The 26,815-nt window shown below is 33.8% G+C and overlaps 1 protein-coding gene across 1 annotated transcript in view; it reads left to right on the forward strand.

The window, feature by feature from the left end:
- The first annotated feature begins 1,722 nt into the window (after nt 1–1,722).
- LOC126881097 (zinc finger protein 345-like) overlaps nt 1,723–26,815 on the forward strand; it is a 43,439-nt gene continuing 18,346 nt past the window's right edge. The window contains exon 1 of the mRNA XM_050645141.1: nt 1,723–2,814. Coding sequence (XP_050501098.1) covers nt 2,355–2,814 — 460 coding nt within the window. The 5' untranslated portion in view covers nt 1,723–2,354. The remainder of the gene's footprint in view (nt 2,815–26,815) is intronic.

Below are 26,815 nucleotides of genomic sequence, written 5' to 3' on the forward strand. Positions count from 1 at the left end.
AAGAATAGTAAGATTAATATATAGAGATAGATTTATAATCTAAACAAAACTTATACAGTTTATCTTCATTTATATCAGTTGATCTTCCTTTTTATAACAGTGTTGGTTAACTTTGAATATAATCTACTGAATAATTTAAATTTCAATTAATGTCTTAATAGTAATCATTAATAAAAAGAATTTAAATTATCTTTTGATTTAAAAACATTTATACAGTTGATCTTTATTTATCTTTTTTTGTAACAATTTTAATGAACTTTGATTTAAAATGCCTCTTTTGAGTTTTTTCTATCCAGTATTTACAGTATACTGATATTGTACTATTTACTTTTCCAAACTTTATTTTTTTGGTACTTCAAAACTATTGAAGCAGCTATTTTTAAATGTAACTTTATGTGACGTGGTTATGTTTGTGAAAAAATTGAGGATACGGCAACGGTGTCATATTATGTCAAGCTAGAACCCTGCCTGGCCAATCATAGGATAGGGATTAGATTAACCGTTATATACAGGAAGGAAATGTTAGGTTCTATTCATTCTACAAAAGATTAACAACTTTCTAATGCAAACAGAGACAGAGGAACAATTTGTACAGCTAGATACAATACTTCAGCAAAAACCCGATTTTAATCATGGCATAAGTGTTTTTATATAAGGTAGGAACTTAGGTATATTCTTTTATCTACGATTGTAGGTAAAAGAATTATTATCAAAATTTGGAGGAGAAAGAACATAAAAAGACGTCTTATTGTTTGTTAAATTTTAATAAAAAATTGTTTGATATATAGGTATGTAATAGGTATGTGTTTTTTCATTTTAAATGCAGATTTCATCTTTAAAAATTATGAGTAAATTTATATAAAATAATTTTAGACTTTTTTAACATTGTTTAATAGTAATTAAACGCCATGTTTAAAATTTCTGAAAACATTTTACATAATGTCCTAAAAAGGTTTGGTCGGAGGTTCCAAGGAGGTTTTGGACGACCGTCCCAAGGAGGTTTTAGTCGGACGTCCCCAGGAGAGTTCGGTCGGACGTCCTGGGCACGGATGATTTTGTAACATCGGACGTTCTCGGTACGTACCGAGGATTTCCCAGGACCTGAAACGTACGCCCTCAGGAGGTACGAATGTCCTAGTGGTACATCCCGGGTACGTCCCAGGGATGTACTTGTGCTGTTTGGGTTGCCAAATATCTCACCTTTAGTACCATCCTTGGATTATATAAGCTTTCATCCGACACCTCATTTGTCATTCTATCTGGTTTAATGACTGAGGAGTTGTGTTTACGGACAGACGGACGTATATAATTCAACGCTTTCACATTTTTTTCAAAACTGAGTGAAAACAATATTTCTTTAGAAATCCATAAATATATTCGCTAATAATGAAACTAATTTGCAGTGGTTATAGCCAACCTTCATTAGTGGAGTAGGCATTAGAAGAAGAAGACCAATGAAGATAAAGTAGAGCCCATTGTTAGACTAAAATTTTGTTTATATAGAAAAAATTATTTAGTTGAAAATCGTAGGTACATAAGGTGCGTTCGCGGGTACAGTTGACAAATTGTCGCCGACAATTTCTAACCTCATTTAATATAAATAATATCGTTAATAGATAAATAAACAAGGTATATTTACTTTTAATTAATATTAATAACTAATTATTAAATTATAATAGGTAAATATACCTTGTATATTTATCTATTAACGATATTATTTATATAATTTTAAAGTGCGCATGCGTTTTGCTGCTAATTTGTCGCCGACAGGCACCCGCGAACGCACTTATTATCTCAATGAATCCATTAAAGCTGATACATTTAGTCTTCAGAACAACAGTAATAATTATTTATGAAACTATCGATAAATTGTCAAGAGCTTCGTAAACGTTAATTGTAGAAAAGTATTCCTTATTTCGAAAAATCTATTTCAAATTTGTCCTATTTATTTTCGAGCAGTGTATCAAAAATAATGTTGAGCAGTATAACACACGCTGTTATGCGCTTGCGTCCGGCTGCAAGGTCTCGATGCGCAGTGGGAAAAATGGAACATTTTTTCATAACGTACTTCACGGCAAGTGACTATACTGATTGTTGTATAAACCTATATACTGTGCACTCGATACGCATCGTATCCGCCATGTTTTCCCATAAGGCGCTACAGTAAAACATGGCGGATACGATGCGTATCGAGTGCACGTAATCCGGGCCCAGGAAAAAATTGAAAGCAAAACGCAACCTGAAAACAAGAAGTATAATATAAAAATGCTATTTACAATTACAATTCCTTGACAAAATTATAGAACATTTTTACATATTGGAGATTGGAGCCAGTAATTTAGTTTAAATTCGAAATGGAGTCAAATGAAGATACAAAAAGTAAACAAAATGTTTTAATGTATGAAAAAGATGGAGATTCCCTAACCCTAGAGCAACATGTTAATGTTAATGTACAAATTAAATCAGAACTGGAAGAATGCACGTTTGAAAGTAATGACACACAGGATTCTTTACTAGACTCATATGGTTCAGACGATATTAAAATAGAAGAACATAAGTTAGAATGTAGCCCATTGAGCCCATTCCCCCTCATTACCCAGCAAAGAGTTAAGACAGAAATCAAAAAAGAACCCAATGAACATAATTTAGTAGTAAATCATGGATGGGAAACTCGATTTAAAACTTGCAATATAGAAGAATTAGACTCTGACAAAGATGTAAATTTACAGATAGCAGCTTCAACTGAGATTCATCATGAAAAACCTTATAGAAGTATGAAAAAATCAAAATTATTGTCCAACATTGGCAAAGAAAGTAAGTTTTAGTCAATGTTTAGAGTTAATGAGACAATCTGAAATGTATATTAATTTTGGTTCAGTTACAAACATTTTTATTTGTGGGCCATCCATTAATCCCTTAACGTGCACACTCGAGTTAACTCAAGCATGCTAAACTGTGCACACTCGAGATAATTCGAGCAGTGTTGTATTTTTACACTCAAATGCAATCAAAAATTGAAAATAACACAGTGAGAGCAAAAAAATATATCCTTTTTCTACTTATCACTTACAACTGATTTCTTCCTTGTGAGCTGCTTTCTGGCAAATGTGCATATTCATATTCTGATTAGCTCATTTTTCAATATATATTTTATATTATTAATATACAGTAAACTCCAACATACTAATAGACACAGATACTTCATCTAATTTACTAACCGTTGCACGTCATCCGCGTCATAGCCTGTGACGTCTCAATCGTCGCATGATACCAACACGAAATATTTAGGTGGTAGGTATGTTCTTTTTTAGAATCACTTTGCCGAGTACACTGGAATTACAGCCACCAGACATATTTTATTATATACGGGTAGAAATAATATTTGAAGATTTCTATTAATGCTAACCTAAAGAAATACACAATATGTTTCATTTAATTTGAATAAATGGATTATAAAGTGTTTTTATGAAGCACTTTTGTTCGGAACACACTGTTACTCTGTAATCGAACGAAGGTGGCATTTTAGAATAAATTGGTAACATTTATTTGACAAAATCCACAAGAAAAAGAAAAAGTTTTCCTGTAGTTGGCTGTATACCATCAATCACAAAATTGGAAAGAAATCCTTTGTAAAAAGTATAAATTTTTTTTTTTTTTTTATTAAAAATCCCTTAAAAGGGCTACATCACAACAAAACGTTTTCGATTTTTATAAAAAATCATCATCAGTGTTCGATAAACTGGATGCTAGCTGAGCCACAAAAGAAAAATATCTGGGTAAAAACCCTTTACATAAAATATAGATGCCTTAAAAGTGCATACTTCAATAAAAAGGTCTGTGATGGTCACATGGCAAACAGGATAATGCCCTAAGGTAAGGTATACAGGTTTCCCAACACGTGGGATCCAAATTGAGTTGATCACATTTGAACCTTTACCGGAAATTTGACATAAATGTCAAAGTGATTAATTTGAAATTAAAATTAAAAACATTAATTATAAAAAATATTAGTTGGTCAAAGCTGTGGTATATATTTTTACCTTAAATATACTTTTTTACTGTTCCGTAATATGTAATTATAAATTATTCTAATAATCTTAGCGCCATCTACACGATAATTGTGAAAGTATCCGAAGTAAGAAATTCATATTTTATCAATAGAACGTCAAAATGATTAGCAAAATCTTAAAAAAATCGATTACAATTTAATTACTTTTTTGCGTTGTAAATATTAAGCGATAACAATAAAATAATAAAATTAAAAATTACCAGTGAAAGTTGAATTAGTAATCCGCTAGGAGCGCCACCAGCGAAGCTCAGAGCGTATAGAAACTGGATATAGAAAAGAAAAGATGGTTCAGATTGATATTTCCTGACTTATTTGACTTTTGAATATAGAAAGTTTTGACAAATAATAGATCAGCTGTATTAACTGTACTGTATTAAGGTAGACTGCCACAAAAAAATGTTTAAAAAAGTCCATGGTGCCAAGTTAAAAAAAGTGGATGTGGCAACAAACTGAAATACTTCCATTAATAATGTTTCACCAATTTTATTTATTAGTCCCAATTTTTGAAAAAATATGTCAGCGGTCAAATACGACCGCCGGGACGTAGCTGACATACTTATTCCTGTGGTGCCAAGTGGTCATTCAGGCGGTCATTCTGTTCTGTTCGAAAGCGATGCAAATTCATACTTTGGTGAAAAATCCATATAATAAAATGAAAAAATACAGTAAAGGTTGTTATAAAGAGAAGATTCGGAAAAACAACAAAAAATCGGGTCAAAAAAGTAGTAACTTACTGTGACACTTGTGAAGGTCAACCTCACCATTGTTTAGATCAGTGGTCGGCAAACTTTTTAGCCAAAGAGCCAAATATGAACATTACAACAATTGAAAAAAAATTGGGAGCCAAAAAATCTGCGCTAGGGTCTAGTCAGTAGGTTAACATAGTGAAAAAAGCTCCCAGCGCTATTCCAAAAATAAAAGAGCCACACGTTCTACATCAAAAAGTATTCGACCAAAAAAAATGTTTAAACCTCTAACCCCCCAACAAATTAAAATGTGTTTTTTCGTTTTTTGGCGATATCTTCGTTTTTAATCATCGTAGAAACCTATATTTTCTTTCGTTTTGTAGAGTTTTATTTCCTACAACACTGTATTTTTTACAAAATTTTTGGCACAATATCCAATTTTGTTTATGTTGATATGTAGAACCGAAAATGGAAAGAACAGCAAATACGAGCATTTTTAGCCGATCATAAGAATCAGGATTATTATTTCAAGCGTTGAAACTGATCATGTCTTCCTTCTCCAGGTCATTCAAAGCAGACCACTTCTTGTGTTGTGAATATTTTTTCTTCTCCAACATTTCCAATTCAACACAAAGACGTTCGCATTTAGAGCTCCATACCTCCTTGTTTTTTAAATCCAGAAATTTTATTTCAAAGCTATTAATGTTAATTTCAAAAGGAGAAAATTTCAACTCAGTTGTTGTAGCATTAAGAGGGTTTTTGACAATTGCTAAAGTTTGTAAGTTTCTCTCTCTCTCGTTCCATCCCTCCTTGTGGAGTATTGGGCGCTTATGCGTTTCTTGGCCAAAAGTGTAAGATTGCTGTCTGGCCGGGACAGCGCATCTTCTTTTGTTTTTATTCTCTGGATAAATTGTGAACTAATTCCCTCCATTCTCTTCTATCTTTTGCTCTCTTTTTGACTTCGCCCCATCTTGGTCCAATTTTTTCGTGTTCTCTCGTTGTTGTTCTTTTCCAGCTGTTGTCTGGTCTGCCCCTCTTTCTTTTTCCCTCTGGTTGGTATTCAAGTGCTTGTCTTGCTATGCTGCTTTGGTCTTTCCTTAAAGTGTGGCCGATCCATTTCCATTTTTTTTCCTTGACTGTAGTAGATACGTTAGTTTGCTTTGTCCTTTCCCATAGTTCTGTATTAGTTATTTTATTTGGCCAGTATATTTTTAGGATTTTTCTTAGAGATTTGTTTACAAATGTTTGTAGTTTTTTAGTTGTATTTTCGTCCTGTTTCCATGTTTCTGCTCCATAGAGCAGTATACTTTTAATGCAACTGTTAAAGATTTTAATTTTTGTTGTTTCCGATATTTCGTTTGTTTGCCAAATTTTATTTAAAGCGTTGAATGCGTGTTGCGCCTTTGTTATTCTCGTCTGTATATCCTTTTTACACCCCCCGCTCCTTTCCATGACAGATCCCAGATATGTGAACTTGTCTACCTCTTCTACTTCTTTACCGTTTATCATTATTTTATTATTTGGATGGTTATTATTTTTTAGAAGTTTAGTTTTTTCTGTGTTTATTCGAAGTCCGATCGTGTCGGAGTACTGTGCCAATTTGTCAATTTTTGCTTGCATATGATTTCGGTGTTCAGTTATAAGGCAGATGTCATCTGCAAATTCGAGATCTTCTAGCTGTTTGAAAAGGTTCCACCTGATGCCTGTTCGATCGTCGATTACTTTCCTCATTACCCAATCTATCATAATAAGAAATAGGGTAGGGGATAGTACACAACCCTGTTTGACTCCACTTTCTATGGATATCTCTTCTGTTACTTCACCTGAATGTTCTAGTTTGGCTTTGTATCCTTCGTAGAAGAGTTTAATAAAGTTTATGATTTTTTGTGGTATCCCATATAATCTAAGGATTTTCCACATCTGTGCCCTATTTACACGGTCAAAGGCCTTCTCGAAGTCGATAAAACTCACATCTATATCTTTATTCCATTCATTTGTTTGTTCCAAGATAATTCTAAGGGTGCAAATGTGATCAATAGTGGAATGGTTGGAACGGAAGCCTGCTTGGTTGTTTCTCAGTTTTTTATCTAGTTCCGGCTTCAATCTTTCCAAAATGATTTTGGTCAGCACTTTGGATGTGGCACTTAGTAGTGTTATTGCACGCCAATTGTTGCATTTGCTCAGGTCTCCTTTTTTGGGTATTTTTATAATCAATCCCTCTTTCCACTCCTTTGGCAATTCTTCGTCCGTCCATATTTTATTCAAAAGTGTATGTAGCATCTCTACTGACTGCTCGGTGTCTGCTTTTATTATGTCAATGGGTATATTGTCGATTCCTGCGGCTTTGCCATTTTTTAGTAGTTTTAGAGTGTTTCCAATTTCTTCCATTGTAATTTCTCCAATATTCACTTCTAGCTCTGGTGATTCTACTTCATCTTCTATGATTTGAGTTATTTCATGCTTAGCATATATCTCTTCGAAGTATTCCTTCCATCTTTGTATTATTTCTTTCTCATTTTTTATTCTATTTCCTTGTTTATCCTTTACTTCTCGTATATTTCGTTGTGCTTTTCCTGTTAAGTTTCGTATGATTGTATATTGTGTTCGTAAGTCGTTTTCTTTCGCTGCTTCTTCTGATATATTTAGCATCTCATTTATATAGTTTCTTTTATCTTTTCTGGCTTGTTTTTTTACTTCTGCGTTTTTTGCCTTGTATTTCCTTTCAAGTGCCCTCTCTTCTTCCGATCCTTCCTTTTGTAGAATTTCTTCTTTGATCTTTTTTCTTTCTTCTATCAGTAGTAGAGTGTCTTTGGTAATCCATTTTTTATTTTGTCTTCTTTTTAATCCGATTGTTTCTTTTGCTGTATTCATCATCACTTCTTTAAAATATTTCCATGTTTCTTCGACTGACTCTCCAGTTTGTTGTGATACTGTTCGGTTAATTGCCAGTTTCTCACTAAATTTATTTCTTATACATTCTTGTTTTAGGGCATCAACGTTGTACTTGTTCCTTCTGCTGATTTTTTGGTTTTTATCTCTGGCTAATTTCATTTTTAGTCTCGCTTTGATTAGCATGTGGTCTGATCCCACATCAGCACCTCTTAAGCTCCTGACATCTTGCAGCCAGCTTCTCCATTTATATTCAATTATTATGTGGTCTATTTGATTCTTGTATCTCCCTCCCGGTGATTTCCATGTTTCCTTATGTATCCGCTTATGTTTAAAGATGCTTCCGCCTATTAAAAGTTCATTTTGCTCACAAAATTCGATTAATCGATTTCCATTGTCGTTTCTCTCTCCGATTCCCTCCTTTCCCATCACATGTTCATGTCCTTTATTATCATTTCCTATTTTTGCATTAAAGTCTCCGATTACTATTTTTATATCTCTTCTATATTTATTATTAATCTTATTAAACGTTGTTTGTAGTTGCTCGTAAAATTCTTCCTTCTCATTTTCGTCGTTTTTATTTGTGGGAGCATATACATTTATTACTATTATGTTATAATATCTTGCCTTCAGTCTCGCCCAAATAATCCTTTCTGACACTGGTTCCCACTCTACTAGAGCCTTTCTCCCCTTTTGGGCTAGCAGTATTGCCACTCCCTTTTCGTGTTTGTCATTTACATCCGTATTCCCAGAATATATCATTAGCTGTTGGTCACCTACTCGGGTTGATCCACTACCATTCCATCTTGTTTCGCTTAGTCCGACAATGTCTAATTTGTACTTATCAATCTCTTGGCTTACCTGCTCCAATTTGCCGGTTTCGTGTAGGGTTCTTACATTCCATGCACCTATAAATATGTTCTCTCTTATGTCTATTTCATGTTTATCTTTCGTTTTTGCTCTATTTCTATTTTCGTCCTTGCTCAATTCCTTTTTCTGTGCCTTGTCTGTCGTGATTTGTGCTTTTGTTTGTGTATTTTCATCTTCTGTTAGTTTTTTGGATTTCCCTGGTCTTCTTCTAGCTGGTTGCTGTATTGATTCCATTTGTGTGTTTTTCCATCTATTATTAATTTATTATATTTTATTGTAACACTTTTACCCTTATTAATTTCTTCATTTGCGACTTGTCTTATTTTTTTCTGTGTTTGTAGTTCTTCTTTTGTTATGTCATTATTTATATATACTTTATTGCCTTTTATGTGTTTTAGTTTAGCTTTATTTTGCATGATCTTTTCTTTTTCAAACTTGTTCTGTAGTTTGACCAAACATGTTTTTTCTCCCAGTTTGATAACTTCTTCGATTTGAACATTGATATTCATTTCTTTTTCCATGAAGTTTCCTACAGTTTGTTTCAGTGCATTTCTATCGATTGTATCTATTGGCAAGCCTTGTATTACAACATTATTTACTTTCCTTTCCTTTTCTAGTCTTTGTACACGTATTTTCATATAGTTTAGTTCTTTTTTCATTTCTTCCTTCTCCTTGTGTTTAGTTTGGTTTTCTTGTTTAACTTTCTCCAATTCTGTTTTCAGGTCGTTTAATTCCTCCCAGTACTTTCTCTGTTCATTCTTTATCTCTTTTACTTCCGTTGTTAAATTTTTTGTTTCTGTGGTTAAGTCATGCATCATTTTAATAATTTGATCGAGCTTATTATCTTCGTTACGGGTTTTGTTAGGCGATCTAGACACTTTTTTACTTTTTTGGAACAATTCTTCCTCTTCTTCTCTGTTCCTCTTTCTATGGTCTTCTGATGTGTCGTCGTCCGAATCCACTTTGTATCTATCCATTATTTTTACCGGTGTTAACAAATTCGAAGCCATTTTTTGTGGCGCAGCGTGCATGTATTACTCACTCCCGTTACTTAATAGTCCAATCGGTGTTTTGTCACTGTTCGGTTTGCGAAAAAGTGCCGAGCCCGCCTCAAAAGCGCGGAGGCTCTTCACCTTATCAAGCCTAAATAGTTACTGTTATTTATAGTTCGTTAATTTGCATACGATATTTTTGTTCTTTCCCAATAAATATAAGAAATTGTACACATACAGATTTTTTTCACTTACTTATATTCACTCCCGTTACTTAATAGTCCAATCGTTATTTTGTAACAGTTTGGTTTGCGAAAAAGTGGCGAGCCCGCCTCGATGGCTCAAAATCAAGTCACCTTATCAGAACTAATTAGTTTCTGGTTTTTATAGTTCTTTAATTTGCAAGCGATATTTTTGTTCTATTCAATAAATGTAAATATAAGAAATTGTACTTACAAATTATTCTGCTTGTTTTCTTGACTCACTTTCTGTACAATTTCACTTTGTCAGTTTATGGTTTCTTTGGCGCTTTAAAAGCTTTTTAATTATAGCTGTAATAATCACAAAACTTGATAAAAGTTACGAGCACTCATAAACACGTCTTACCAATTCAATTAGAGATGGGACATGATGTGATAATTAAAATTAAAAACATTAATTATAAAAAATATTAGTTGGTCAAAGCTGTGGTATATATTTTTACCTTAAATATACTTTTTTACTGTTCCGTAATATGTAATTATAAATTATTCTAATAATCTTAGCGCCATCTACACGATAATTGTGAAAGTATCCGAAGTAAGAAATTCATATTTTATCAATAGAACGTCAAAATGATTAGCAAAATCTTAAAAAAATCGATTACAATTTAATTACTTTTTTGCGTTGTAAATATTAAGCGATAACAATTAAATAATAAAATTAAAAATTACCGGTGAAAGTTGAATTAGTAATCCGCTAGGAGCGCCACCAGCGAAGCTCAGAGCGTATAGAAACTGGATATAGAAAAGAAAAGATGGTTCAGATTGATATTTCCTGACTTATTTGACTTTTGAATATAGAAAGTTTTGACAAATAATAGATCAGCTGTATTAACTGTACTGTATTAAGGTAGACTGCCACAAAAAAATGTTTAAAAAAGTCCATGGTGCCAAGTTAAAAAAAGTGGATGTGGCAACAAACTGAAATACTTCCATTAATAATGTTTCACCAATTTTATTTATTAGTCCCAATTTTTGAAAAAATATGTCAGCGGTCAAATACGACCGCCGGGACGTAGCTGACATACTTATTCCTGTGGTGCCAAGTGGTCATTCAGGCGGTCATTCTGTTCTGTTCGAAAGCGATGCAAATTCATACTTTGGTGAAAAATCCATATAATAAAATGAAAAAATACAGTAAAGGTTGTTATAAAGAGAAGATTCGGAAAAACAACAAAAAATCGGGTCAAAAAAGTAGTAACTTACTGTGACACTTGTGAAGGTCAACCTCACCATTGTTTAGATCAGTGGTCGGCAAACTTTTTAGCCAAAGAGCCAAATATGAACATTACAACAATTGAAAAAAAATTGGGAGCCAAAAAATCTGCGCTAGGGTCTAGTCAGTAGGTTAACATAGTGAAAAAAGCTCCCAGCGCTATTCCAAAAATAAAAGAGCCACACGTTCTACATCAAAAAGTATTCGACCAAAAAAAATGTTTAAACCTCTAACCCCCCAACAAATTAAAATGTGTTTTTTCGTTTTTTGGCGATATCTTCGTTTTTAATCATCGTAGAAACCTATATTTTCTTTCGTTTTGTAGAGTTTTATTTCCTACAACACTGTATTTTTTACAAAATTTTTGGCACAATATCCAATTTTGTTTATGTTGATATGTAGAACCGAAAATGGAAAGAACAGCAAATACGAGCATTTTTAGCCGATCATAAGAATCAGGATTATTATTTCAAGCGTTGAAACTGATCATGTCTTCCTTCTCCAGGTCATTCAAAGCAGACCACTTCTTGTGTTGTGAATATTTTTTCTTCTCCAACATTTCCAATTCAACACAAAGACGTTCGCATTTAGAGCTCCATACCTCCTTGTTTTTTAAATCCAGAAATTTTATTTCAAAGCTATTAATGTTAATTTCAAAAGGAGAAAATTTCAACTCAGTTGTTGTAGCATTAAGAGGGTTTTTGACAATTGCTAAAGTTTGTAAGTTTAATAAAAGCTAATTTATCAGAATAAGATGTAATGTTTTCCTACCAATTTTTAAAGGAAAATATTATTGCGCTTTCCATGGGTATTTGTGCCAGAGCCACACCTAAGGAGCCAAAGAGCCACATGCGGCTCCGGAGCCACACTTTGCTGATGACTGGTTTAGATTGTTTCAACAAACATTCCAAATAACTGATAATTTTTAATTTCTTTCATGTTCTTCTTTAACTTTTGTATGTTATTTAGTTTGGAATAATTATTATTTTTTACATATTTATATTCTTTACTCAAAATTTCCATATCATTTATGCTCCCCTATTCTGCCAAAATGAAAATAGTATGGTATAGTTAGACCCAAACCCAGACATCCAAAGTGAAAGTTATCCTCCAACACCAAATTGTTCTATTTGGTCAACATAATGTTCAGAAAAAAGTCACCCCATTTTGAGCGTCAGGTTTGGGGGGGGGGGGGGAGAAATTGGTAAATTCGTAGTTTTTGTTTTTCGTCAATATTTCTAAAACTATGCGGTCTAGCATGAAAAACCTTCTGTACAAAATTGTTCTACATTAAATTTGAAATAAAAAAGGCCCTATGCATAACCCTTCTAAAATGAATGGTTCCAAAGTTACAGAGGTAGTATAGTATAATTGGTCCAAAAAAAGGCCTAACCCAGACATCCAAAGTAAAAGTTTTCCTTTAACACCAAATTGTTCTATATGGTCCACATATTGTTCAGTAAAAAGTTACACCATTTTGAGCGTCCGATTTGGGGGGAGATGGGGGAGAAATCTGTAAATTAGTAGTTTTTTTACCTTTTTCGTCAATATTTCTAAAACTATGCTTTAGTTTAAAGAATGTTCTATAGAAAAATGTTCTACATAAAATTTAAAACAAAAAAGGTTCTATACATAATTGTCATAAAATCAAAGGTTCCAGTGTTACGGAGGGTGAAAAGTGGAGGTTTTCGATACTTTTTATATTTACCGATTTCTCCCCCTCTCCCCCCCAAACCCGACGCTCAAAATGGTGTGACTTTTTACTGAACAATATGTGGACCATACAGAACAATTTGGTGTTGGAGGAAAACTTTTACTTTGGATGTTTGGGTTAGGCCTTTTTTTGGGCCAGTTATATTATACAACCTCCGTAACTTTGGAACCATTCATTTTAGAAAGATTATGCATAGGGCCTTTTTTATTTCAAATTTAATGTAGAACAATTTTGTATAGAGGGTTGTTCATGCTAAACCGCATAGTTTTAGAAATATTGACACAAAACGTAAAAAACTATGAATTTACCAATTTCTCCCCCCTCTCCCCCCAAACCCGACGCTCAAAATGGTGTGACTTTTTTCTGGACATTGTGTGGACCATATAGAACAATTTGGTGTTGAAGGATAACTTTCACTTTGGATGTCTGGGTTATGCCATCTTTTGGATCAACTATACTATACTAAAACTGATATGTATATGCGATGACTGTATGCCACAGCGGTCAAATACTGCAATAAATCCGCTTCTCTATATGGCCTGTGGCAAAACAGGAACTAGAATCACAGACAGTATCAAATCAGTTGTATACGACCGCCGTAGCATGCAGTACTTATTGAACTGTCTGTCATATACAACCGCCTGGCAGTCAATCTGTTAAATACAGCTGATCTAATCTTGACGTTTATAGTTGTCATTTTGTTAAAGTTTTAAAGTATTGTTTGAATAAAGTTTTTTTTTTAAACAGAGTAATAATAGAGGAAAGTCGCCAATTATGGAATGCCATTTTGTTTTGGGCATATAAAATAATACCTTTATAGAAATGAAAACAATTTAATGTTATGACACATCAGTCATACATTTTTATGTAGTAATTAACAGCCTTTTATTAAATATCTTAATTAACAAAAAAAAATCGGACAAAAAAACAAAATCCCAAATGAGTAACCAAATATGGAATAGGTACCCATATATGGAATATAGGCATAAACCAACATATCAATAACAAAAATTGACATAAACATCTGAGATCAAATAAATTTAAGTCTAAAGAAAATTGTAAAAATGAAAGAAGTAGCTTAAGGGGAAACAGTAGCGATCAACAGGTAGCGAAAACGCGTTCCAAGAATGCAGCTGTAATTTTGAATATTTTTTCGAGATATTTGGCACACGTATTCGTAATATAATAAAGAATGGCGATACAGAGCCCAATTTGAAAAATATATTAATATGTGGAAATTACTCTGTAATTAAATAAAATATTAAAAAAGCGAGCCTGTACCGCCATTAAGAAGAACAAAAAAATACACTTTCTTCATTTTGGAACTACTAATGAAATAAAAAAATTTAGTAGTTCCAAAATGACACAAAATCTAGGCATCGGATAAAAAAGTTTATTTGAAGAAAGTGTATTTTTTTATTCTTCTTAATGGCGGTACAGGCTCGTTTTTTTTAAATTGTATTTAATTACAGAGTAATTTCCACATATTAATATATTTTTCAAATTGGGCTCTGTACCGCCATTCTTTATTATATTACGAATAAGTGTACCAAATATCTCGAAAAAATATTGAAAATTACAGCCGCAATCTTGGAACGCGTTTTTGCTACCTGTTGATCGCTACTCTTTCCTCTTAATTCACTTGCAGACATCACAGATCCGTGTATGAAACTCTGGACCAGCACAATCATAATGAGCCCACTTACACTTAATCCACTATTCCATAATTAGGCACCAACGACTGTCCATATTTGGATTTGTACATTAGTTCAAACTAGTATCAACATTTTTTCAATTCGTAATGTTTTAATTACAGAAGGTCATAAAATATCAAAATTAAGGTACTATTGATATACACAATAGCATAACAAGTCTGTATTCATGCATAATAACCAATAATACTCGTTGAATATATTTACCTTTGAAATTTTCTGCGAGACGATAAAAGAAAACGCTCCTGTCAGAAACGTATCGTTCGCGCATCTGACACAGAGGTGTGAATACGATAATAAAGAGAGCGACTGAAATAGAGGATAGTCTTGTAGTGCGCTTCCAACTTATATTTTCGGAGAAAACAAGGAATTCCATATTAGGGCACTATTCCATATTTGGTTACTTTCCTCTACTATTACCTAATGTATTTTTTGTATTGAAAAACAATTATTTTCAATAGTTTCTTGACAGTACCTAACATGACAGGGATGAAAGTCACATCTGAGAACGGACCGGATTAGCCCATAAGCATAGCAATTAGGTACCTACCCATGTGTCTAGTACGGTGGCTCTCACTGTATATTTTACTAAAATATAATGTGAAATATAATATAATAATAATAGGTTTGCTCCAACACAATGAAAAACAGTCATGTAAAGATCGCACTCCTAAGCAGTAAACAAAATGCATTCCAACAAAAAGTTGTTCGTTGATTGTATCATCCTTCCAATTGTTCCAACAAAAATTATTATCGTCCAGTGACAGTTTCGTGACGATCATTTCAGTAATCGGTTAAATGCAAGTACTTGTTAAGTAGGTCTGCTCACTAGGACCACTTTTTTCGTTAGAATAGAATAGAATTAAAAATAAATTGAATCGCTTATTTCAGAAACAACCTAAGTACATGTATTTCTGTGGGACTAAGGTGGTTTCAGAAATATATGAATATTTTAAATCGTTATAAAATCAATTATTCTTACAGGACTTAGGTGTATTCTGCATTAAATTGTATGTAACCCACAAAAAAACATGTTCACCAAATGGGCGTTTTAATGAGTGGAACATGTAGAATATGTCAAATGACAGGAATTGTGACAGGTGATAAATAGCAGTCTGATTTTTGCATGAGAGTTTAATTTCTGTTCGGAGAGTTTAAGTCTGTTCTGTCGGACAAAATAAATGTGCCGTTTTCGTGTTCTGACCGTTCCAAATTTTTAACCTGTTCCACAATTAAAACTGCCCCTGTTACAGTGTTCCCACATATCAAAGTTTATCCGACTAGTCACCCTTAAGCTATTAACAAATTTTCAGCTTGCTATTAATCAACTTTTTTTTCATACGCGGGATCCAGACCTAACAATTCATTATAAGTATCATATTTTTTAATAACTCTATAAAAGCTTATATGTACAGTGATGAGCGCGCTAATAACCGGCAAAATAGCGCAAAAGATGGAAAACATTAAATTGTGAGATAAAAAGAAATAAAGCTAGTAGAGTTGTTAAATTTAGACATAGTAACATATAAATTAACATTATGCTGATTGTTTCCCACCTTTAGACGGTGGATCAGAGGAGTACATCAACTAAAACTGTCACTGTGACAGTGGCATTTCTCAAACTCGTCCGATACGTCTAAAGGTGGGAAACGGTCAATATAATGTCAATCTAAATTGAACACCTCCACTAGGTTTGTCTCTTTTTATCTCACAACTTAATATGTTTTCCATCTTTCGCCTTATTTTGCCAGTTATTAGTGCGCTCATCACTGTATAGCAGCATTTAGCAACACTTAAATGGAAAATATTATTCTAACACCAAATACTCAACCAGTCTAAATTTTCTTGAATTTTCCATTTCCACCAGTACTAATTTTTACAACCCACCAGACACTTTTTGGCTGTTAACAATTTGACATCCATTAAATTGTTGATTTCGCATAGCCTACTTTAGGCTTGATTATTAAAATAAGCTGAAAATGACGATGTATTGATGAAAAACATGGCTAGTTGTTAACGTACCTAAATTTTTTATCATCCAACACAGGCAAATTAATCAAAAAAGATACTAAAGCCTAAGGCTACAATTGTGTTTTAATTTCAATATTTTATATATGCTATAATATTTCACAGGGTGTTCCAAACTAAGAAAAAAACACAGTATGATTGTTACACTTGGTATAAAATGACATTTACCTTCCTAGCAACAATATATTATTTAAAAAAATCACTCAAATGGACAGGTTTAGGAAATTCGAGACATCTAACATGTATAATTCATCGAGTGGCCCGATTCTTTTGCTCGCAGGTGTAATTAATACGGGAACTTATAGACGGAGAGCTAGAGCCGAAAAATCATCGTCATAAGTAATATGGAGTTTTTCCTGTGAAATGTGTCCATTGTATATTGACAATTATGACCCCTTTCAGGCTGACACCTCAGTGGATACAGGAAGTAGCAATAAGGGATGAAAGGGGAAAGTTAGTGCAGTCATAAAGGTTTTCACCTCCTGTTTTGTTAAAATTCCATCGATTTGCATGCAAATTGGTGACTAGTTAGAGCATACCTCAAGAAATAAAACTGATTTGGTGCCAACTTGCACTTTTACCCTGGTGGTGAATACCAGCCCTTCCCGCGGGTGAAAACAATTTTATTAAAAATAACCCCACAAATCGATAGAGGGATAAATTTTAAGTAAAATTTGTTATATCATGATATTAAAATAAATCAATACTTTTTGAGTTATTAAAGATCAAAGATTTGTCTATTTAAGAGTATATGCGTGAAGTTACGGATGATAAAAAGAACATATTAATTAATTATGTTAAAATATTAATTAAACCTATGTTAGTAAAATATTATTTTTATATTATTTCGATATTTAATTGAATTTTTTCTATCAATATAAACTGAATATGTCCAGAAACTGGGGGTGTCCAATAATGAGTACATTTGACATATTCGAATACACTTTTGCTAAATTTATAATATCGAAATAATATAAAAATAATATTTTACACACGACACTCACCTACGGCTCGTGTCGCAGACTTCATCATCGTGAGTAATAGCCATCATTACATGCTCGTTGAATAATATACTATTACTAACATACAATTAATTATTATGTTCTTTTTATCATCCGTAACTTCACGCATGTGCTCTTAAACAGACAAATCTTTGATCTTTAATAACTCAAAAAGTATTGATTTATTTTAATAACATGATATAACCAATTTTACTTATAATTTGTCTCTCTATCGATTTGTGGGGTTATTTTTAATAAAATAGTTTTCACCCGCGAGAAGGGTTAAAATAGTTTTCACCCCCAGGGTAAAAGTACAAATTGGTACTAAATCATTTTTATTTCTTGTATGCTCTAACTAGTCACCAATTTTCATGCAAATCGATGGAGATTTAACAAAATAGGAGGTGAAAACATTTAAAGACTACACTAACTTTCCCCTTTCATCCCTTATTGCTACTTCCTGTATCCACTAAGGTGTCAGCCTGAAAGGGGTCATAATTATCAATATACAATGGACACATTTCACATGCCAAACTCCATATTACTTATGACGATGATTTTTCGGCTCTAGCTCTTAGACTATTATAAATGCATGTAGATTATGATTTGTTTTTTATAGTAATCGCCATAAACTGCAAATTCCAAAGGTATGCCAACTGAAATGGGAAGGGAGTGGTACATTCAAGCGGAGAACTGGTTAATTAGCCCATTAGTGCATAGAGACAAGAAAAGTGAAAAATAAGTTTAAATTGCGAAAAAAATCCATAAGCATATCATTATAAATTACGCAAAAATATTAACTAGGCTGATTTTTTCTGAGTTAAAAAAAAGCAAATCCGTTTAAAAGGACTATATGAACAAGAATATGGATATGGATAAATGTTCAGCCAAGCCCCCATCTGTTCGAAAGTTTTTATTCAAAATATCGATAATTGACCTGAGTTTGAACAACTTATTGGTTTGTTCAATGTTACTGTTATCATTGAAATGTTGATGTCTTTTAAGTTGTTCAAATCGATTCAACCTCATAGGATTCTTTAGCATAATAGGAATATCATGAGAGGAATTACAAAACATATGTGTATTGGAATGTTTTACGTATCCGCTAAGTAACATAGCACCAAATATAAGATAAAGCTCGTCAGGAGAAAAATTTAGATTTTGGTTTTTTGCAAGCCATAAATATTTAAAAGATGAAGTAGTTTTCAATCCTAATAGCAAAATTAATAATATTGAAAATATTAAAAATATTACTAAAAGATTTTTAAATTGAAAACTTATTGGTACATTTCCCTGGTGACACCTCCAAGGCTTCTACAATTTGCAAGCCAAATGGATGCTGCAGTGAAGACAAAGGGAAGGAATTCTACACTATGCAATTCACATCCCCCGTCTGTAGCTTGGTAAAGTTCCAATTGAAAATGCACCTGGTTACTCTACGGAGTAATACGACTATAAAATAAAAATGTATTTATTTTGTACCATTTTTATTCAGTTGCAATGCGAAGGCAAAACAATCTTACTTTTCAATTAGAATACGGAGCGCAGTCCTGTTCTCTGAATCGCGATTTTCGGCTCTTATTGGAGCCTCATCGGAAAGAACGTAGGCACTGTTCTCCATACCCTAACTGACCAGCGCCGAGAGTTTTTCCCACCCATTGCAACCGAAGTGAAGGTATTAGGTGACTAGCGTCATCTGAGTAGATAGGCAAAGCGGTTTCTGGCGCAACCCCTAAATCGCAACCCTTAAATATTAATAAATGCCAAACGGCTTAACGTAGGATGACGTGTGACGTATCGTTGGAAAGGGGATGAAAAAGGGGGTTGAACTCAGTATGTGGCGTGCGCATCGGAATATGCCAAAAGGGCATTACGTCATATCTTCTTTTCTATTGGTCCGATTTTGACGTAAGAGGGCTCGTCGGAACGGGGAGGGGGTAACGAACACATAAAAAAGATGGCGGCAGTGCCAAAACGGCATTACAGCATATCTTCTTTTCTATTGGTCTGATTTTGACGTAAGAGGGCTCGTCGGAACGGGGAGGGGGTAACGAACACATAAAAAAGATGGCGGCAGTGCCAAAAGGGCATTACAGCATATCTTTGTTGCTATTGGTCCGATTATGACGTATGGAGTGTCAAATGAAAGCGGCGGCGACACAGAAGCCAACTGTCAATTCTTCTTCTGTCAACGTTCAATATTAACTGTCAATTCTTCTTCTTTTCCGTATAGTGCCTAACAGAACGTGACATTTGACGTATGACGTGACAAACGAAATAAATAAGAAGAAGAATTGACAGCATCATGACAAACTAAAAGAAGAGGAAGAATTGACAGCAACATGACAAACTGAAAAGAAGAAGTTGACATGACAAACGAAAAGAAGAAGAATTGACAGCAACATGACAACTAACAGAAGAAGTGACAATGGCTTAACAAAATGAAGAAGAATTGACAAACCGGAAAGAAGAAGAAGAATTGACGGCTGCGGAAAAGAAAAAGAGTTGACATGACAAACGAAAAGAAGAAGAAGAATTGACAGCAACATGACAACTAAAAGAAGAAGTGACAATGTCTTAACAAAATGAAGAAGAATTGACAAACCGGAAAGAAGAAGAATTGACGGCTGCGGAAAAGAAGAAGAAGAAGAAGGTGACGTGACAAACGAAAAGAAGAAGTGACGATGGCTCGACCCAAAGTAGAATTAACAAACCGAAAAGAAGAAGAATTGATAGGATCCTGGACGCCCATATAAAAAGCATGGAAAACGGAAAGTTTACCTTGGACAGAGGAGTCCTGTGATGGACATTTAAGTCAACCTTGGACAAAAATTCAATACAAATTAAATGGGTCAATTCTCTATTAGACATGATACAGTCTAGCTTGGACTGAACTATTCTAAATAAAATTCCAAGAGTTATCGCATTCAAAAAGTGTTTTTTGTATTACGAAATAAAATACCAAGATGTTACATATTATTTATTAACAAATTATAATAATTCTAATAATTTTAAAATTGTTTCTCTTTGCAGTTCTGCCTTTTTATTTAAACCTAAATTCATTAGTTCACTAATAATTTTTCGTTTTTGATGCATTTTTTCTTTGTATGATTTTCGTATCGCCATCCCACTTTCAGTTTTGTAAAATGTTCTTCTCTTTTCATTTGCTTCATTTTTCCTTCTAATACCTTCCTCACCTCTTTCACACTTGCAGGTTGATTTGACATGTAGTTCATGCTCTGATGTATATTTTTCTAAATTGCTAACGCCTCTGCTCGCTAGGGTAGAAATTTCTTTGCGTATACCTGCACAGAACTTTCCTCTCGAATGTAACCATTCTGATTTAAATATTCTTCTCTCGTAATGGGAGTGAGGTTTACCTAAAAGTCCATCTCCATCTCGACGAAGGGGTTTTTGACCATCAGCACATGCAATGTATCTCAAAACACCAACACAATGATCCAAACAAATAATTTTTCTAAATGTAGTTTTTGGATGTAGTCTTTTCCCTGCACGTTGTAGTTTCTTCTTGTAAGCCAACATTGTAGATCCATTCGTAAAATGAATTAATGAATGGAGATGTTCGTGTGCAGTACTTCCGTCGTCTGCTACTAAATGACAACGGCAAATGGAATACCATTTTACATTAGGAGCACATGCTAGAAGAGAAAAATCACTCTCATTTAAGAGTAAATGATACCATTCTCTTGGTGACTCTTCGTAATCCTTTGCCATATCCGCCGGAGAAAGAGCATTAATGTCGTTGACACTCAAAAGAGCCAGATAGTCACTTTTTGACAAAATAGACATATTTTAACTGGATACTTAAGAACAAAGAACTGAACTCTGAAAGCTGTCTCACTAGACTAAAAGAGTCCTTACAAAGTCGTTAAATTTATCTGCCAGTACAGCTTCCCCCACCCTAATTGATTACTTTACGCATGCGCCATTTACGCGGTCAAAGGTCAAAGTCTCGTTGTCTAGACCTGCAATAATTAACCAAGTTAATCCAACAATTTCGACCTGCTGTTCTGACACAGTACTTAAATCACAACTCCACGTTCGATGTAGAAATTATGAATTAAATTATTTAGATATAAATTGCAGTTACAGAACGTGGGGTTGTGATTTAAGTACTGTGTCAGAACAGCAGGTCGAAATTGTTGGATTAACTTGGTTAATTATTGCAGGTCTAGACAACGAGACTTTGACCTTTGACCGCGTAAATGGCGCATGCGTAAAGTAATCAATTAGGGTGGGGGAAGCTGTACTGGCAGATAAATTTAACGACTTTGTAAGGACTCTTTTAGTCTAGTGAGACAGCTTTCAGAGTTCAGTTCTTTGTTCTTAAGTATCCAGTTAAAATATGTCTATTTTGTCAAAAAGTGACTATCTGGCTCTTTTGAGTGTCAACGACATTAATGCTCTTTCTCCGGCGGATATGGCAAAGGATTACGAAGAGTCACCAAGAGAATGGTATCATTTACTCTTAAATGAGAGTGATTTTTCTCTTCTAGCATGTGCTCCTAATGTAAAATGGTATTCCATTTGCCGTTGTCATTTAGTAGCAGACGACGGAAGTACTGCACACGAACATCTCCATTCATTAATTCATTTTACGAATGGATCTACAATGTTGGCTTACAAGAAGAAACTACAACGTGCAGGGAAAAGACTACATCCAAAAACTACATTTAGAAAAATTATTTGTTTGGATCATTGTGTTGGTGTTTTGAGATACATTGCATGTGCTGATGGTCAAAAACCCCTTCGTCGAGATGGAGATGGACTTTTAGGTAAACCTCACTCCCATTACGAGAGAAGAATATTTAAATCAGAATGGTTACATTCGAGAGGAAAGTTCTGTGCAGGTATACGCAAAGAAATTTCTACCCTAGCGAGCAGAGGCGTTAGCAATTTAGAAAAATATACATCAGAGCATGAACTACATGTCAAATCAACCTGCAAGTGTGAAAGAGGTGAGGAAGGTATTAGAAGGAAAAATGAAGCAAATGAAAAGAGAAGAACATTTTACAAAACTGAAAGTGGGATGGCGATACGAAAATCATACAAAGAAAAAATGCATCAAAAACGAAAAATTATTAGTGAACTAATGAATTTAGGTTTAAATAAAAAGGCAGAACTGCAAAGAGAAACAATTTTAAAATTATTAGAATTATTATAATTTGTTAATAAATAATATGTAACATCTTGGTATTTTATTTCGTAATACAAAAAACACTTTTTGAATGCGATAACTCTTGGAATTTTATTTAGAATAGTTCAGTCCAAGCTAGACTGTATCATGTCTAATAGAGAATTGACCCATTTAATTTGTATTGAATTTTTGTCCAAGGTTGACTTAAATGTCCATCACAGGACTCCTCTGTCCAAGGTAAACTTTCCGTTTTCCATGCTTTTTATATGGGCGTCCAGGATCCTATCTATGTAGTTTTAAAATAATTACGTGCAAAGAATTTCCCTTCTCCTCTTCTTTAATAATTTGTGGATTACTGTTTTCTATTTCTCTGTGTTCCCAATTCTTTGTCGGTCTTCACAATTCACAATTTCTTATTTTTACACGATCACATTATTTTGTTAATGTAAATTATCGATTTTTTGTTTTTAATGTCTCTGTTTTTGTTACGTACTTCTGTGGATTTTGTTTTCTCTAAACTATTATTTATAGGAAAATAGTAAGATTTGTGCACGTTTTCTAGCAATTGTTTCTTATTGTTTTAGATGGATTTAACAAAAATAAATGCCGTTTCTTTGGTTGCAGACCGTAAACCAATAATTAAATTAAACGAACTACCAATAAACGAGCCACAAAAAGTAATAGACGCCAAGCTGGTGAAAAATAAATTTGGCCAAGTAGTTTTGCTGGAACTGGAGGAGAACGTTGTGTTCCTGCCAAATAGAGTCACAAACGTATATACTCCATTCATCTCTGACTTTGCAACTAAGAAGTATTCCATTATATTTCGAGGACTGATCGATACCGGATACCACCGCCCATCAGCAAAATTTGAGATAATAGACAACTAGCTATTAGAATAAAGGAAAAAGGGTAAGTGATCTTGTTCTTTCTTGTATCTTTTGTGTTTGAGTAGCCATGCAACATAAACAAGTGATCAAACAGTCTGATGATTTGCTTTACATTATTAAAACGCTTCGTAAAATAATGTTTGACAAATTCACTGATAGGGACCGTAAAGTGTGGACAAGACGTGTAAATAGTCAAATTTGGAGATGCAATAAAGTTATTAAAAACAATAAGCTACCCATTGGAACAGTTAGAAAATTGCAAACTAACATAGGTCATTTTAAGCATTTTAGACAAATTATTTTAAATTTCAATAATAAACATGTTGGGATGGGGTTTAGTTCAAAATTACGCAATAGAGTTAAATGGGAAAATGTTATGTCGTGTTTTGCCAGTCGAATTAAAACCGGTGTAATAGGATCCTGGACGCCCATATAAAAAGCATGGAAAACGGAAAGTTTACCTTGGACAGAGGAGTCCTGTGATGGACATTTAAGTCAACCTTGGACAAAAATTCAATACAAATTAAATGGGTCAATTCTCTATTACACATGATACAGTCTAGCTTGGACTGAACTATTCTAAATAAAATTCCAAGAGTTATCTCATTCAAAAAGTGTTTTTTGTATTACGAAATAAAATACCAAGATGTTACATATTATTTATTAACAAATTATAATAATTCTAATAATTTTAAAATTGTTTCTCTTTGCAGTTCTGCCTTTTTATTTAAACCTAAATTCATTAGTTCACTAATAATTTTTCGTTTTTGATGCATTTTTTCTTTGTATGATTTTCGTATCGCCATCCCACGTTCAGTTTTGTAAAATGTTCTTCTCTTTTCATTTGCTTCATTTTTCCTTCTAATACCTTCCTCACCTCTTTCACACTTGCAGGTTGATTTGACATGTAGTTCATGCTCTGATGTATATTTTTCTAAATTGCTAACGCCTCTGCTCGCTAGGGTAGAAATTTCTTTGCGTATACCTGCACAGAACTTTCCTCTCGAATGTAACCATTCCGACTTAAATATTCTTCTCTCGTAATGGGAGTGAGGTTTACCTAAAAGTCCATCTCCATCTCGACGAAGGGGTTTTTGACCATCAGCACAGGCAATGTATCTCAAAACACCAACACAATGATCCAAACAAATAATTTTTCTAAATGTAGTTTTTGGATGTAGTCTTTTCCCTGCACGTTGTAGTTTCTTCTTGTAAGCCAACATTGTAGATCCATTCGTAAAATGAATTAATGAATGGAGATGTTCGTGTGCAGTACTTCCGTCGTCTGCTACTAAATGACAACGGCAAATGGAATACCATTTTACATTAGGAGCACATGCTAGAAGAGAAAAATCACTCTCATTTAAGAGTAAATGATACCATTCTCTTGGTGACTCTTCGTAATCCTTTGCCATATCCGCCGGAGAAAGAGCATTAATGTCGTTGACACTCAAAAGAGCCAGATAGTCACTTTTTGACAAAATAGACATATTTTAACTGGATACTTAAGAACAAAGAACTGAACTCTGAAAGCTGTCTCACTAGACTAAAAGAGTCCTTACAAAGTCGTTAAATTTATCTGCCAGTACAGCTTCCCCCACCCTAATTGATTACTTTACGCATGCGCCATTCACGCGGTCAAAGGTCAAAGTCTCGCTGTCTAGACCTGCAATAATTAACCAAGTTAATCCAACAATTTCGACCTGCTGTTCTGACACAGTACCTAAATCACAACCCCACGTTCGATGTAGAAATTATGAATTCAATTATTTAGATATCTCGATAGTCAGGAACTTTACATTTTCCATTACCAATTGTCTTAGTTTGCAGAAATCACCACACTCAAATTCGAGTGGACTACCCTAATTGAGCAGGTCGAAATTGTTGGATTAACTTGGTTAATTATTGCAGGTCTAGACAGCGAGACTTTGACCTTTGACCGCGTGAATGGCGCATGCGTAAATTAATCAATTAGGGTGGGGGAAGCTGTACTGGCAGATAAATTTAACGACTTTGTAAGGACTCTTTTAGTCTAGTGAGACAGCTTTCAGAGTTCAGTTCTTTGTTCTTAAGTATCCAGTTAAAATATGTCTATTTTGTCAAAAAGTGACTATCTGGCTCTTTTGAGTGTCAACGACATTAATGCTCTTTCTCCGGCGGATATGGCAAAGGATTACGAAGAGTCACCAAGAGAATGGTATCATTTACTCTTAAATGAGAGTGATTTTTCTCTTCTAGCATGTGCTCCTAATGTAAAATGGTATTCCATTTGCCGTTGTCATTTAGTAGCAGACGACGGAAGTACTGCACACGAACATCTCCATTCATTAATTCATTTTACGAATGGATCTACAATGTTGGCTTACAAGAAGAAACTACAACGTGCAGGGAAAAGACTACATCCAAAAACTACATTTAGAAAAATTATTTGTTTGGATCATTGTGTTGGTGTTTTGAGATACATTGCCTGTGCTGATGGTCAAAAACCCCTTCGTCGAGATGGAGATGGACTTTTAGGTAAACCTCACTCCCATTACGAGAGAAGAATATTTAAGTCGGAATGGTTACATTCGAGAGGAAAGTTCTGTGCAGGTATACGCAAAGAAATTTCTACCCTAGCGAGCAGAGGCGTTAGCAATTTAGAAAAATATACATCAGAGCATGAACTACATGTCAAATCAACCTGCAAGTGTGAAAGAGGTGAGGAAGGTATTAGAAGGAAAAATGAAGCAAATGAAAAGAGAAGAACATTTTACAAAACTGAACGTGGGATGGCGATACGAAAATCATACAAAGAAAAAATGCATCAAAAACGAAAAATTATTAGTGAACTAATGAATTTAGGTTTAAATAAAAAGGCAGAACTGCAAAGAGAAACAATTTTAAAATTATTAGAATTATTATAATTTGTTAATAAATAATATGTAACATCTTGGTATTTTATTTCGTAATACAAAAAACACTTTTTGAATGAGATAACTCTTGGAATTTTATTTAGAATAGTTCAGTCCAAGCTAGACTGTATCATGTGTAATAGAGAATTGACCCATTTAATTTGTATTGAATTTTTGTCCAAGGTTGACTTAAATGTCCATCACAGGACTCCTCTGTCCAAGGTAAACTTTCCGTTTTCCATGCTTTTTATATGGGCGTCCAGGATCCTATCATTTATAAGTGATGGAGATGTGTTTGAAAACAACGATAGGATCCTGGACGCCCATATAAAAAGCATGGAAAACGGAAAGTTTACCTTGGACAGAGGAGTCCTGTGATGGACATTTAAGTCAACCTTGGACAAAAATTCAATACAAATTAAATGGGTCAATTCTC

The sequence above is a fragment of the Diabrotica virgifera genome, chromosome 3 (assembly GCF_917563875.1).
Source record: "Diabrotica virgifera virgifera chromosome 3, PGI_DIABVI_V3a".
Lineage (NCBI taxonomy): Eukaryota > Metazoa > Arthropoda > Insecta > Coleoptera > Chrysomelidae > Diabrotica > Diabrotica virgifera.